Source organism: Mizuhopecten yessoensis, unplaced genomic scaffold, assembly GCF_002113885.1.
Source record: "Mizuhopecten yessoensis strain PY_sf001 unplaced genomic scaffold, ASM211388v2 scaffold8233, whole genome shotgun sequence".
Taxonomy (NCBI): domain Eukaryota; kingdom Metazoa; phylum Mollusca; class Bivalvia; order Pectinida; family Pectinidae; genus Mizuhopecten; species Mizuhopecten yessoensis.
In genome coordinates, this window is record NW_018407445.1 from 747,582 (window position 1) to 763,705 (window position 16,124).

At 34.2% G+C, this 16,124-nt stretch overlaps 1 protein-coding gene across 3 annotated transcripts in view; it reads right to left on the minus strand.

Annotated features, from left to right (window-relative positions):
- Positions 1 to 622: 622 nt before the first annotated feature.
- Positions 623 to 16,124, minus strand: part of LOC110455509 (tissue factor pathway inhibitor-like) — a 34,568-nt gene continuing 19,066 nt past the window's right edge. For 2 of the 3 annotated variants that reach the window (XM_021505683.1, XM_021505684.1), the window contains exons 2-3: positions 5,068 to 5,190; positions 623 to 4,481 (exon numbers count right to left, since the gene is read on the minus strand). In XM_021505683.1, the coding sequence (XP_021361358.1) occupies positions 4,141 to 4,481; positions 5,068 to 5,190 (464 nt within the window). In that variant the 3' untranslated portion in view covers positions 623 to 4,140. Of the gene's footprint in view, positions 4,482 to 5,067; positions 5,191 to 5,514; positions 5,728 to 16,124 lie in introns of all 3 variants that reach the window. The other variant, XM_021505682.1, reaches the window with a different exon arrangement.

The window sequence follows — 16,124 nt, forward strand, 5'->3', positions numbered from 1 at the left end:
AATTATTTATGATGATTACAGTACTAATCCAACCACATGCCAAATAGAGTTATATTTATTATAATTTTATAAATTATGTAAATATTTACAACAAAACCCTTGAAAAAGTACAAGGAATAAGACCAGGTGTTCCGAAAGGTTATGCGTCTTCTGCTTCATCTCCGAAACCCATGATGTGAATCAAGATGGGACCCTTTCGAATATATTATGTGTTTCGACAAATGATCACCATGGCTATCGGCAATATAATGTGTCACTGATGTTATTGATGAAATTACTTTCGTGTTTATGTGAGCAGTTGTATAACAAGATGAATTAAAAGAAATGGTTTCCGATTATTGTGGCAACTTTTTACAAACACGAAGTTATTGCTGTCTAGGGGTATACATAGTATAACAGCTTGAAAACTTGAGCCAGAACCTTAATGAACGGAATAATGTCACACATTCTTTAAGTGAAAACCCCCACAACTATTGCGAATACTGATTATGAACGATACGGCGATCTTATTTATGTACGCTCTTAAACCGTTCATTCCATATTCCATACATACATAGTACGATTAGTTTTGTACATTTATAAGTAAAACATACAATTCCAAGGAAACAAGAACACACAAACGTTTTGTATTTTCAAATAGTTTATTTAGTCCTTTCTACAATTGTATAGTAACGTAAACAAGCTTCAAAAAGTTGAGTACAGCTTGTTACAGTTGTGCAGCAGTATTCACAAGCTTCCTAAGTGTTTATCGTAACATCTATAGTTACACAGTAACATTGATAAGCCTAAGATGCACACAGTTGTGTACGTAAAAGCCTGTCAGTGAAGGGATTGTAACTGCATTACAAGATGGAATTGAAATTCCATTGCTTGTATCAGGAACACGCTCTCCAACATAACAGTCATCAAAATGTTCATAATGTACTTGCATATATCACAATGCTAAACGATAGTGTACTGAAAGTTGTCAAACAAGAATAATAGAATTTCTTTAATTCAAGTACATACACTAAATATTAGAAACCGCACTCATGTAAAAGTAGGAACAGTGAAATAATGCTATAATGCCAATTACCAGTCACTAATATTAATTGAAATGTAATCACCATGTTATTGTGTCCCATTGCCACGTGGTAATAAATAATTATTATTTAATTATCAGTAATATGGAAATGAGAAAATAACACCACTTCAGTACAGTGCCCCGGTCATAGATAGCTTCAGTGAATTTAATTATTCTACCATGCAGGCAATTTAACGACGTTTTTCATTGGTCAGCAAGAATTATTAATTTGACAGCATACCATGCACGCGCCACATTAATACAAGTAAAGCCGTTCCAAAATGTATCCTTCATATCTAAGTAACTATATGGTTGGTGAAAGAAGACCTATTTCGTTACATTTGTTATAGCATAATAGATATAATCAACACATGACGGTAAATTATTGTGTAATATATTACTCAAAAACTTTGGTACAGATTAATAACGAAGAACAGTTTTACACATTACATGATTACACACTCCCTTATGTTAAATATTAAGTAAAATAATAATTTATTTTACAGCACCACTTCTACATCTTATTTTCTTTTGAAGTTTTCGAAACATTTAAAACCACAATGATAGCATTGTCACCTTCAAAGTAAACATGAAACGTATGAAACTTATTTCATTGGAAAATGAGTCACTAAAGGTATGACGGATACCACTTATTAACTGTCGTCTTTCCGCAAGCTATGATAAATATTAATAAGGCATTATATATCAAATCACAGAAGCAGGAAGTCAAAGAAAATGATGTTTTAAGAAAGAATAAAATGAAAATGTAATATCACTCGTTGGAATTTAATATGAAAATCTTCACAACTAAATGTGTTGTGCTTAAAACTATGGAAGAAAATTTCAAATAATTGTTTGAACTTGGCTTATCAATGTTGCAATTGTAACACTGTTTTCATAGGAAAACTGTGGGGTAAAGAACCATTTTTATTATAATATGAAATAACAGTATTCAAACTTGTTTTCACAAATGAGAATGCTGTTTTTCAAGAACATAACACGTGTTTGTTATAACAAGAAACCACTTTCAAATAGATGAAAACTATCAAATATGACAAGTGAAAAAGCTGAACACTGTTTAGAATATAGATAAAAAAAACCCATTAAAATCATCGATTTTGCATTGTTGTATAAAACTCATTTAATTGAGTTACGGTTGTTATTGATTATGAAAACATTAAACTCTATGATACAATGATATGTGGTAGTGTACAATTTGGCACAGACAATTCTATAAAGATATATACATAGGTCTAAAGAACTATACGGTACCCATTAGGTACAAACAATTCCAGATATAATATTACCCTATATCCGAGAATGAAAATAAAAGTATAATTTACATGTACGTGTTACTAGTAGTCACATATTCTTTTAACAATGATATTACCAATTTTCGTGTTTCAAACATATACACAAGTATGGTTGTGGCAGTTTAAAATATTTGCAAAAAAACATATTTCTTTTAGCATTAAAAAAGTGGAATTATTAGCGAAAGTTATGGAATTTCTATCGAATATCGCCATGAATTCTCGTGCGTGTGAACATGCGGCGAGGTGTTCGTCCTACTCAAGCTGGACACACGCTCACTATTAACTAAAAATCAGCTTTTGCAAATATAACTCTTATATAGAATATTTAAACGTGCAATAAGAAATCTATAACTACATAAAACATAGGTATGTGCTATCTTACATCGCGTGGATAACTTGGAACACATGTAGAAATCTTTAACTTTTTACTTTAAAAAGTCAAATATTGGTCTTGCATATCGCTATTAATTGATTGCATCACTTATTTGTGGTTTAATGCGCTACAGTCCGTTATCGGCGCTCGGATTTTCCGCGCATAACTATCAATGGTAATACTTTTATTGCATTTGTTTGTACGTTGACATTCCAGAATTCGTAATTGGTCCAATTAGTTACGTAGATTCTCGAGCGTCATTACTTACCTACTGGCCTCGACATAATTATCTATCATTATGTAACATTGGCGCTCATAACATTGATTTTAAGAATCTTACCCTGCAATTCCGTCCTTTTAGTTAGTTGCAAAAGCGTCAGCAATGTAATGTTATTAACATGTGGGAAGATATCTTTAATAACATCTAACATTACGTAATTCCAGATAGAAATCTTTCAATTCAAATATGCCTGGTAATAATATATTTATCATGTATGATAGGAACTTATTTTAAATTTTAATCAAACTATTGTCTATAACCACCTTACATACTCAACAACTCTCTCCCTCACATTCAAACTTTTCCTACATGGATGTCGTTATTATCAAACATGATAATTCTTCTTAATTTGTTTGACACTGTGCGGCAATTTGTACAACTAGGATAATTGATCAGAAATGTTTTTTTTTACATCAATGCAATGATGTTTTGACCTTAGTTCACATCATGCAAAAACTAATATCTTTAAAATGATATATAGTGTAAAGTAATATATATATATTGATGTGGCTGTAAGATTGTAGGGAGTAGCATTCTTACTTATAAAATATATCGTTCAAGGAAACAAGAATATGCAATTTAAAAAAACTGAACTAATCCTGACAAATAATAGTTACTTTACTAAGTTTAACAAGAAATATAGTTTGTACATAAGAAGAAGCACAATCGTAGCTCAATCTCACCTATAGCACCAGTTTAAGGAATAATAATATGTAAGAATAATAATTACTATGAACTATTAAAAAAAAATCTTCTTTATCATTCATGATAAAAGTTTGTACCAAAATGGATAATCGATTCGATTTTGCTAGATTATTACCATATAATTTATATTGTTGTAAAATCATAGAACAACCGTCATCACAACAGCGATAATTTCACTTCATTAGAACATTCTTCCTTTTTTACAACTCAGTACAAACTAATGTCAATATTGCGGATGGCAATCGTTATATAAAATGCAACATATTGGTGTATTCAGATTTATCTCTTTAACTTGCTAAATCCTCCACCTGAAATATGATAACAATATCAATATACTTATGTTCACTTTAATTCCAATGAATGACAACCAAATCGTCATTAAATCGAGACATGAACTTGCGATGTGTTACTTCCTGCATGCGTTCTCACAGTCCTCCATCGTCATGAAGTTGTTACCGTTTCCACGGCAGCCACCATATATGAATTGCTCGCACTGTTCTGTGGAGGTGTTGTAAAAGTATCTGATCTTTCTGGATCGGCATGGTCCGGTGAGTTTTTCCAATGAGCACGCCGCTTGGCCATTCTTGTCGTGGAATTTGTGTGACTTATACTTGAGTGGTGTAATGACAAAGTCTCCCTTTTTGTTATTCTTCCGATCCTTCAGTTCGTTAGCATACATCACTTTGGTATTAATAGTTAGCACAGTCTCCTGTTGGGGTTCCTCCTCAAAGAGGTCAACGAAGTCGTCTAGATTGTAAAAACGTAAACATGTATAACTTTGAGATTCAGATGTTAACCATTGATACGAAAATCATGTGATTCCAAATGAATTCGAAATTCTTTATTTCAAAATCGAGAATACTACAAGCATACTCTTGTTAAACGAACGCGGAATTTCTACAAAAAGGGTACATGCTGCCAATAGTATAATTGAATTGTTGTACACGCAGATCGTGATAAAAGGTATTCCACCTACTGTTCATTACTATGTGTATTATGATGTTTACTGATATTCGTTGTAATGGTGAATTTGTCCATGTTATGGAGGGCGAAGAAAAGCGAATTTTAAACTATAGCGAAAATATGCATTACTCCTTTTTATGAATTAAAAACCAGCATACATAAAACAATATACAGGGAATACAATGAGCAGTTTTAATGAAAATAAGATATAGTATAAGAACGCTTTTTATTTCTATGAAAAAAAAATACATTTTTAAAATACGAGTTTGAAAGCAATTAGTCACACAATAGAAGTAGATTGTTCTAAATGTAATATTCTTCATATTTTTTTAAGACATATGAAATATGACATGTGTGACCTGATAATGACCTTTGACTGTCTTGGGTTCGCCCATGTCTACTAGAAATTCTGGTGAACGGCTCTTCCGGGTAAGGATCTTTTTGGTACTATCGTTAGAAGTATCATCACGCTCTTGCTGTTTATCTGTCATTGCTGGAATGTAAAAATAACTACCCATTGCAAATGATCTATATAATTTAAATATAACACATGAAAAGAATACGTTTTCTGATACCGACTTTTGAAAGGGTTTCCTGCTTTGCAATCATGATATTTTTCTATCAAATTCGAATATTGAGTATTAACCCATACTTAAAATATTTGTTTAAATATCTTGCAATCAATTTGTTCTAACAGTTTATAAAAAAGAAAACAAATATCTGTTTTAGTCTGAGGGTAATCTTTGTGGGCAATTTCCATTTTTAAATCGTACGAACATGTCACCACAACCACGAAAAATATCAGCTAAATACATACGATGGCATGCCGGATTTTGCCCAACGACATTATCCCACCCAGCCATTTTTTTCCATGGGTTTGGTAACGCCATACAGTAAATCTTCATCATTCCTGTGAGGTAATAGCCAGGGTCGCATTTTACTATTATATATGAGCCCATCTCGTAATCCGTGCCTATATAAGTGGCGTGTGCGGGTGCAACAGGTGTGGGGCAATAGTAGCGCTCTTCCTCTGTTGAATAATGATGGCTCATAAAAACGTTTGTACAAGACGTTAAAGCTAACTAGATGACACTTGCAAGTAGAGATGACAACAACAACAGAGACGAAATAACACAAATCACACACATTATCATGAACACATACGTTGGCCATAATTTTGTCATATTACATAATAGACACCGTTGTTTTAAATAGACCAAAAACGCAACAAGAATACCATTAATATGACACCACTTTACTGAATCAGTAATATAAATTGAACACTGCCACAGCAATACTTAAAATATGACACCACTTCAGCAACAGTATAAAAAAACATCCAATAGCATCCATGCTATCAAGTATACAACACTGCATCAATAACACGGACTGACTACAACTATATTAATAATAGAGGTAAGACACCACTTCATCAATTCTATAGGCCAAAAAGTAGTTGTTTATGTTATCATGTAAACTATAGATACAAAAGTATAATACGGTAGGGCATATAACACAATTATAGGTCAACATATTTATACTAAGTGGTCTATAGAAGTTCATATGATGCTATGGCAATTTTATAAATGTTTTCTGTGTACATGTTCACAAAATAACACATAACCAATAACATGCTGATAACGAAATCTTACATTGGCGGTACATCAAGGGGGAGATAATGTACGTTTGCCACATTATTGAAAATATTGTCATAAACAAACGCCTAATGTACCAATTAAGGATTGAATCTTGCTTCGGTCAAAGCAAGATTCAAACCTTATATTTCAATCAACGTGTGATTCTTCAATAATTGGAACGTGTTAAGTCCAATCTAATTCTGATTTGTCCCAGGTTCTGGAGCTTGTGCAAGTCTACGTATTGACGTTATGTAAAAAATGTGGTCCGTCATTGAAAGACCATCATAAAACATGATGGGGTACGTTGATAGTTCATTACAGCCAAATTACGTAGATACAAAACACAAAACCATATTCTAGATGTCATTTAATGTTCGTTGATGAATTCATAAGATTAAATTTTCTGACGCGTCACCGCGGAAAAATAATATTTAGACGCGGTGCGCAGGCTCAGCTTCGAGTCTGCGGGAGCCATCTTTTTCCTAGCTCGAAGTGGAGAGCCGCTAAATTTCAAGGTTCTTTATCTTCTGGAATATGAAGCTGCAGTGACTGAATGTCAAATTAGACTGGAAACCAAACGTGGCTTGAAAAGACGAAAAAATTTGATATGGCTGTTGGCTGTTAGACTGTATTTCATATAAGACGGGACCACATGGATCTAATTTGTTTTCGATTTGTACCAGGGTTGATACTGACACGAGATGCAGAATGGGTAGCTGGTGGGATTTTTTTTAGGGCAGAACATGACTTGTCACTACCGCTAGCAACCGTGATTTGATAATGTTTTGCTGGTTGAACCTTTTTTTGGTTGTTTGAACAATTTCTTGTATTGCTTCAATAAAAATGTAAAAACTCATCAAGTGGTATTTTCTTGGTTTAAACATGTCAATAGTTATCTCCCTTCGCAAAATCATACGCACAGGCAATGCTAATCTGGTCAAACTCATCGGCAAATGAAACGGGATACATTTGGTAGTTGCATTGAGTCCAACTTGAGTAGGAATTGAAATATTCGGATATAAATATAGATATCTTCTTTAACTCCTTTGCTAATAAAAACAGTACCCGTAGTGTAGGTATGCAAGATATTTGAAGGAAATGCATTTTGTGGCTTTAGTGAACAATTTAAACGACATAAAACTGAGTATGTTATCTGGCTGTCGTAAATCTTTATCGGTCCAGCGGGAAACTATATCAGAAATATTCATACAGATTATAAAACATCATAGACCGTCAATTATCACCTATACAATTATTATGTTCAATGGTTAAAGTGTGCTTTTGTCAAATCGCAATTCCATGCCAGGTTTACCGACAGGTGTGTAAAACCCTTTGTGGTGTAGTTGTTAATGAGTGATAATGAAACTCTGGGTGTGACAGTGGTACCAGGCCCAGACCTGTCGCGGACGGACGGACAGGAAGATGGCTGACACTTTAACGACTCCACTGACAAAATTGTGCGACTTTCGTCTGACCTGGATCAGTAGCGTTCTTCATATACTACCCATGTGATTCACATAGCGCTGACAGGTTCAGATGGATAAAGCGACATTTTTGATTTAAAGCTTCTAACATTAATGACATGGCTCCTTTTGTACATAACATGTCTTTTGTCTCATTTAACTTCTCTGATGTTTATGTCTACACGGGGTGGTTCGACTTGGGTATATCAAATGTGGACCTAGGGAAGACAATGGCGAGGGGTCATTCACAAATTGTAAGATAACATGTTATATCTTGATTACAACACTGAACATCAGTTATCTGGACAAGACGCGGAATTCGATAGTCTAAGGGGTAGTATATCTGTAAAATTGTTAAACTCATTAGCAGGCATTTTAAAGTTTTCCAATCTTAATGTGATAATGATGGAGAGAAGAGTCATATGTCACGTATCATTTGATACACTTTGTTCACTGAATTAAAAATAATATTCTGTATATTTGAATTCAAACAAGTGATCCCAATTGTGCGGCAGTGCTGGGTACTACTCCGTACTGCACTTACATACCCGGTTCATCGTAACAAAATTTGTATGGAACAAAGAAAAGCATTTAATTTAATTTTCTTATGAATATTTCAATATCTGTATTATATTATTCATTTTTCATAACATGTCATATGATTCTAACTTCTTTATACATTATGGCATCTACGAGATGCGCTTCAAATTCTATGAGATCGTGAACTAATGACAAAATGATGTGAGTCAATCCTGACAATGATGGTCCATATAAATGATTCCATCGCAAATGTATTAACGATTTCTGCACAATCCCTTTTACACCCGGTATTATGTAACAAGACTAACGTTTAAATTATGTTACGCGTTCGGTAAATAGCTGTCAATTTCGCACAAATGAAAGTCGCATTTATATAAGGTCCTCGAACCCCACACTGTCAAAAATACAAATGACATATTAAATACACTGAATTCCATATTCATAACCCTACGTGCAAACCACTCATTCATAAAGAGCATACCACAATAGACAATCTATAACGTGGACAATTTGCAAGTTGAGAAGAATGTTGATAAAAAAACAAATTGGCAGGAGATGCATGGGTGGCCCATATGAATAAAATAGCTAGTGTTTATATGCACTTATTATATCATTAGAATTATCGACTTTTTATTATATTAAAGAGTCCCTGACGGACTTTTAGATATTGTGCTTGGGTTTCCTATAATGTTCAACACTATAGCCTGGGTCATGCACTAGGCGACCTGTCCGCGCCTGAATAGGCTATACACTAATGAGTGACACTTTAAGGTATTATATGTTTGCTTTCTCGAATATCTTACTGTATTCGAAAATGAAATGGGCGTTTATATTTATTTTTGACAAAACATTACAGGTACTTTAATCAATTGATTTTTCTATAGTCTGTCATGTTAGCAAGTGAAGAGTAAGCCTACATTATGCTGAGGACTGTTAAAGCCACTTCAGCTGAGCCACAATAAGTAGGTTTCCTACAATGGATAATATAGAACTTACTAGCAAAAATTGCTCCGGCCGAAGAACAATTTCACATAGAGTGCTCAATACGAAGCATTTAATGAATGCTGTACAATATCATAATTAGTGTTCAATATATATATTATTCACTGTTATTCGCTATTTTATCAAATACTATTATGTTTCGTTAAATACTGAACTGTTCATCAAACACTGTACTATTATAAAGAAAACATGTGCTTTTCCTCATTAGTTTATTTCGCGATTCCATTTACAGCACTCTTCACATTGTGGATTTACCGAGATAAACACATTTTGGGCGATCAATTTTTGCATTTGTATAGAAATAAAAGAAATAGTAAACATTATGTTGGATATTTGCGACCATTTCCTCCACGCATATAGATGTGCGTTTACTGATACATCTTTTTTATAAAAGTAAATCTGAAATCATGATCACAGTGTGACATGTGAAGTGTTCGCAAAATGTCCTTCATATTTTCACTATATTTGCCTAAAAACAGTTAGTGAGCTTTGCATGATTATAACCTGTTATTCATGTTTACATTTAATCAAATACAAATGAAATATTAATTTCCGATGTTATCTGTTGCCAGGACGAGCTAAACTTAATATATATTTATACTTCTATTAATTTATACTTATATTTTTGTTATCCAGAACAACATTTCACAAAGATTGGAGTCTTGTGCGCCTTTCCCAAGGCACGGCGATTAATTGATTGTTTAAGCCAAGCATATTAACAGACCCGTGATGTTTGTGAGAGATTAATCGGGGAGTTATTGGCCATAGAAGCACGGAGAGAGAACAGGCATAATTAAAGTATTCTGGATTTCAAAGTTCAAGGCACCACAACAGTAATTATAATTTCTGTTTTCTCCGCCACCGGCTTGGACAGACATCACGATCAGGCACTGGGAATTCGAATTTCATGAATGATAAACTTTTCGTGTGTTGCAGTTCAATTGCGCTAAGTGTAACGTGATAACAATTCAGGTCTTTGAAGATAATTTAATCTATAATTTTCACCGATTCAGTACCTACACCGGCAAACAGTGTATCTTGAGCGACAAGGCACCATTAGCCGTAGACACAACAAAACCCTCCCAAATTGAAATCGGATCACATAGATCGAGGCCCTGACTCGTAGATACGGCCAGTGCCTGTCACAGACGAACCATCATACGTCCCCTAGACCCTCCTGACCATAAAAATTAATCACATTCTTAACAGTATTCTACTGTGGCATTTGAGCATTAAGTCCTCAGCAGGAAGTGTTGTTCGTTCATTTACGATACGTGTTAAGTCAATACCATTTAGTACAAGATAGGGGTAGACACCACCTGTGGGTATGGGGCTCTTACCCGACCTCAAACATAACCCGAGTTTATTTCCGTAAAATAATGCGATTTCAAGACCTATTCTTTACTTGTTTTTCTTTTGTAAAGCGATCCATTACAAGAGTTCATTGTCAATCTTAACACGATTCATCTATGGTATAAAAAGAAAAGTTCAACCGATATTTTCATTACAAAAGACCAAGTATATGGAAATTAAAAGATTAATGTTCTACAAAATAGTATGGTGGTTTCTTCAAATTGATACGTATGCAACAAATTTTTATTCTGATGATCTCGTGCCTTCAGTTTTTTTGTTTTTGAAAATATTATGCTAGAATGTACAGGGTTGTCGGTTGTCAGGGTCAGTGCCTTGTACATGAATCTACAATAAAGGAAAGCAAGTCCAATGACACAAAACACAAACATGGATATTCGTAGCTAAGACATTGATGGACGGGGATGTAAAAACGGTACGTTCAGTTAAGATTTTTATTTGTGGGAAAGGTGGCTATCCAGTTACATTTAAAAAAGGGTTATGTACAACTAAGCGACTAAGCGAAACGTACGAAATATAATTCGATATTGTAAAAATATTCTTGTATCGAAGAAGCGACCAGCGCGTGCAATTCCTGATACCCGATTATCTTCTCCATTTCTTTTTCTTCTGGTCTCACAGGCACAACCAGATCTTCAGTACCACAATATATTCTGCCAAGTGGGATACACGTCGTCAACCCGCTTAACAACGTAATATCCATAGAGTGGAAAATATAACCAATTATCACCAACTGAGCTCAAGCCCCAAATGTCAACATCACCACTCCGATAATTACCTTATCAAACAAGGGGAGCAGGGCTGACTAGACGCCGATACATGCACCGCTCGTTAGTGACGGTTCACACCAGGACTCTCCCTCCCTCCCAATATTTACTAGTGTTTTAAATCGGGGAAAGCACCCAGGTGCCAAGTAATCCAAGACTGAGTCATTAATGTTTCAAACTAAGACTTACTTTTTCCATGAAGCGAATTAGTATGTATGTCAAGTGAATGGTACCAGCTTCAGACATATTATAAATCTTGAATATCACTATTGCAATATTCAAAACAAACATCATGTCACTATATTGAACATGCACTACCTGACTGACGAAATCCTCATAAAACAGCACGTGTCATGTTTTACATGCAGAAAGCCTACATGCTTTCATAAAGAAACTTTATGTAATTTGTTTTTAGTAAGGTAAGACAATGACATATCGAACATGCATCATATTGATAAATTGTATAGCTTAAATCATATACAATGTATGATCTTGTTCGAGTAAAGCCCAAGGAAAGACATGCAGCCTATACCGACATCTTGACTTTATGGGATAGGCTACACGAACTTAATGTTTAAACTAAACTAAAATGTTGATGACATGTGTAATATCAACCGAAACCTCATTAAAAGTGTGAAGGAAATAAAAAAACTATTATCTTGAATTTATTTCAATTTATATATTAGTAAGACTTTATCAAGTAGGTAAACTCTTAAATGCAACACCTTAACAATTGGTGTATATTTTTAATGTTTGTCTTATCAATCCATGTGGTACAATTTAACTAACGGTACGTGTCTGCATATTGTGCAAACCACACTTTGATCACATAAATCCGTACCAGTTCCCGACAACTGATAATATCTCAAAACAGAGTATTTTTAAACGCAGAACATATGGCTTTGCAATGAAAGGAATTTAAAGATTCATAAAAACAGATTAAAGTATAAAAGTACAAGAGATATGTTTGAGGTGGCATGTGCACTATTCACATCTGTTAATTCGCTTGGTGTTTAACAAGTGGTGCGAACACAGACAATAACAAACAACCTTTTACATAACTGCAATACTTGCCTGTATTCGCATTAGTCTGAATATGTACTTCGTGGAGACGAACCCGAAAACCATAGGATATATCGAAACCCGTAAATGGCCGCTTTACATGTATTTCTTTTTTGGTTTGAATACAAAAGGAGGTATGTAGAATGGTGGCGATTGGGTGGCCTCGGATCAGAACGCGCGTGGCACTGACTTCCGCCTGATTAACTCTCTATATGTATAGTCTACACTCGATCAGTATTGTTAAGTAATGGTCACTGTTTCCTGGACAATTGGGGACCTAGTTTGACATACATCAGGTGTTGAGGATCTGCTAAATCAAATTAGACACCACATGACGCTTTACACGACCGCCATCTGAGATTTAAGACACCCTTGAAGTGGATACTGGTGGATATAGTTGGTGACAGCCGGCGGACAATGCGCCCTGATACATACACTCCTTAACAGTGTTACATTTCATACTTTCAACAAACAATATACATATTATGCAGCACTTTAGAATTCAACGCTAAAATGAAAAAAAAGAGTTATAATCATCAAAGAGACATTAATTGTGTGAAATATTACACATCTTCAAAGAACTTTATGTTCCCTTTAAATCCCTTAAACATTTTTCTAACTTATGGTTGGTTTGCCTTTAAAATTTATTAGATAAGTTAAACAACCAGAGGGGCTGTCAAGTAACATATGGGTGAACACCAATTAAAAGAATAAAAAAATAAAAGTGTGTGATTAACGATACAAAAGTATTCCTTCCAAAGTATTCCTCCGGTGATAAATTATATACAGGAGATCACTCACTGTCCACTAGCATTATGGTAAACAATAAAAAAAACAAGCTCATTAGTTCAAATGATATTTCTACTTTTGTTGTGTTCGTCACGAGAACGTTTGTGAGATATCTTATGAAGAATGTATACAATTATCTGTAGACATAAGGTGATATTTCATTAAATTTATGCAACGTTCTATATATGCATTGATCTGATTACTTTTATTTGTTTAGCAGATACTGATGACCTATTTATGAGGGGTCAAAATGAACGATCTCACGTAGCGCCGTCATATCAGTAGCGGGTTAAAAAGCATCGCATCAGCATTAAAAGTTAAATCGAAATGGTAAATTGTTTTGCGAAGTACAAAGCAGTGCAATGGACGAACATTCAATTTCCACACTACCAAAGATGGGTATATCGTTTTGTCTGGCCGAGGCAGTCAAGCACAAACACCAGGGTAGTGGTGTCGGTTATACCAATGTGTATCATACTGAAGGTAGTTAGAAATCATAATGTGCTATTGTGTACTGTATATATGTATTAGAAGCTGGTGCCCGTTAAAGATCCGTCACAATTTACTAGGGTAGAGTTACCCACACTGTGTCGTACAAAACGAACCTGTGATATAGAAGCAGTAGGTTCTATCTCGAATAGTGATAGATCTCTCTCCTCTTAACAGAATGATTAAGCAAAAAAGATATCACAGCCACATTCCGAACGCTTTGAAAATGTGGGATAAAGTTATGAAATAAATCGAATTCAATTTGTTCACTTGATTGAAGGATAAACTTCATAAAATCAGCGCAGTATTTTGTATAGCATAAATCTTTTTAAACGAGTTTATGTCAATTTTGCATGGTATTATGCACCCGTTTGGGAGTAAATCTATACCGCGAAGCCTTTTTTCGCCTTGCTAATGTTCCATTCTACTCATGTTTACACCTGGTATTCCATATATTTACGGTTGTATATGCCAAAGATATCTAATACGATAAAACTTCATAATTTTTAAATAAAACATACTGTAATTCCATATGTGTTTTATGTCTTTTTGAACTGACCAAGCAATCATGAGGAAGGTGTCTATACCCTAATTAAATTTCACAAAATTCACAGTGGCATACCCACTATAAAAAGGAAAGTGTATTTCCGTAAAAATAAGGGGTCAATAAATAAATGAACAACAAGCTGTGATGTTGAAATCAAGTAAAACATACATTCGAGAAGAAAAATCCACGGGAGATATTTTATTCATAATAAATAACTTTAATTCCCATGCCGTTTTACATAAAATCGTTATTGGTGTCTGAATAGTCCAACCATGAACTATTAGTGTTATCTGATATAAATGATTTATATAGTACGGTATATTTAAATGTATCACCCACAACGAAGACAGATATTCGCCCCCAAACATATCTCAGTACTGACAATAAATAGCTTTATATCTACATCTATCAGAAGTCTATCCGTTCTATAGGTACAAGGTACTTCCTATGTCGCACCTCTGTTAGTAATCTGTATGGACAGTCCTCCCCTTTACGATGAAACAACCACCTTGTTATGCCGTGGGTGTAGCCTCGGCCGTTTATCTGGGTAAGGGCAGAGGATGTAGGTGACTGAAATGGGACATTTAATGTTATTCATTGATTGAAATAAACACTGACACAACGTTTCATTTTAAGTGTGATTAACGTTAAATGTTTTCTCTTTATAAAGTATCGCCTTTATTGAGATTTTTAACCGGTAATAGTTTTCCTAACCCGTTTGTATTTCCCAAAAGCCAAAAGGAAATCGCGTTATCAATCATTCGTGACTCCCCGATAGCCAATGATAAATCCTGAAAAATATGCCACCTCTCCGCATTTTATTAAGGGTTATATATATATGTATGTTTATAAAGTTGCGCAAAAAGAACGAAGATAATATCTCTAACCTCATAAAGCAATGTTTAACCAAAATTAGTGTATTTTGTGCTTCTTAAACACATGAGTGCTTGAAATACACAGTTTATAAAGAAGTCGAAATCAAAACTAATTGATTTAAGTGAAGTGTATGTTAAAGTGAATACATGTATGACACGTTAATAACGAATCAACCCCAATAACTAGCTCTCCATAAGGCAATACAAGATGTTCAGTCAAATAAAGACACTTCGTTGTCAGGGAATTGAATAAATTAATAAACTTTGCTATTGATCAAGAATTTGCAGTAAGCGTGTTGGTAAATAACCTGATACAGCAACCAAAGGGAATTTGTCAGTTTAATGTTCTAAATAATATGTAGGAAAACACTTCACATGTACCTGTACCTGCAAGAAGTTTCACCAGTCCTAGATAGTTTTAATTTGTTTATGACAATTTTACATAGTTAAGTAACCTTGCGCGTATTCACTATGTATACTGTTGTTTCCTGATACATCAAAATGTAGGCGAAATAGAATATCCCATAAGAATATCCAATATGTTAGATTATGATATTTGTCATTCTCATGAGTTAATTATAACGTTAACGTTTAAGCTCGCAGGTTAACATGAGCATCGGTAACCCATTTTAATATTTAATATATATTATCACTTATCCTCTATAAATAAAAAATAATATACAAGAAGCTAGAACAAGAAAGCGACTATTATCAATGCAGCTTATGTACACATTTTGTGTCGTTATGTTTTCGCTAAATCATTTCAAACAATTCGTAAAAGGTCAAAACGTTTATACAGACTCAGATGAAAGAATATTATCTTCAAAGAGGAATACACACGTTCACTTCGATCACGGAGTATATTTAGTCAAGGTTCATACCACC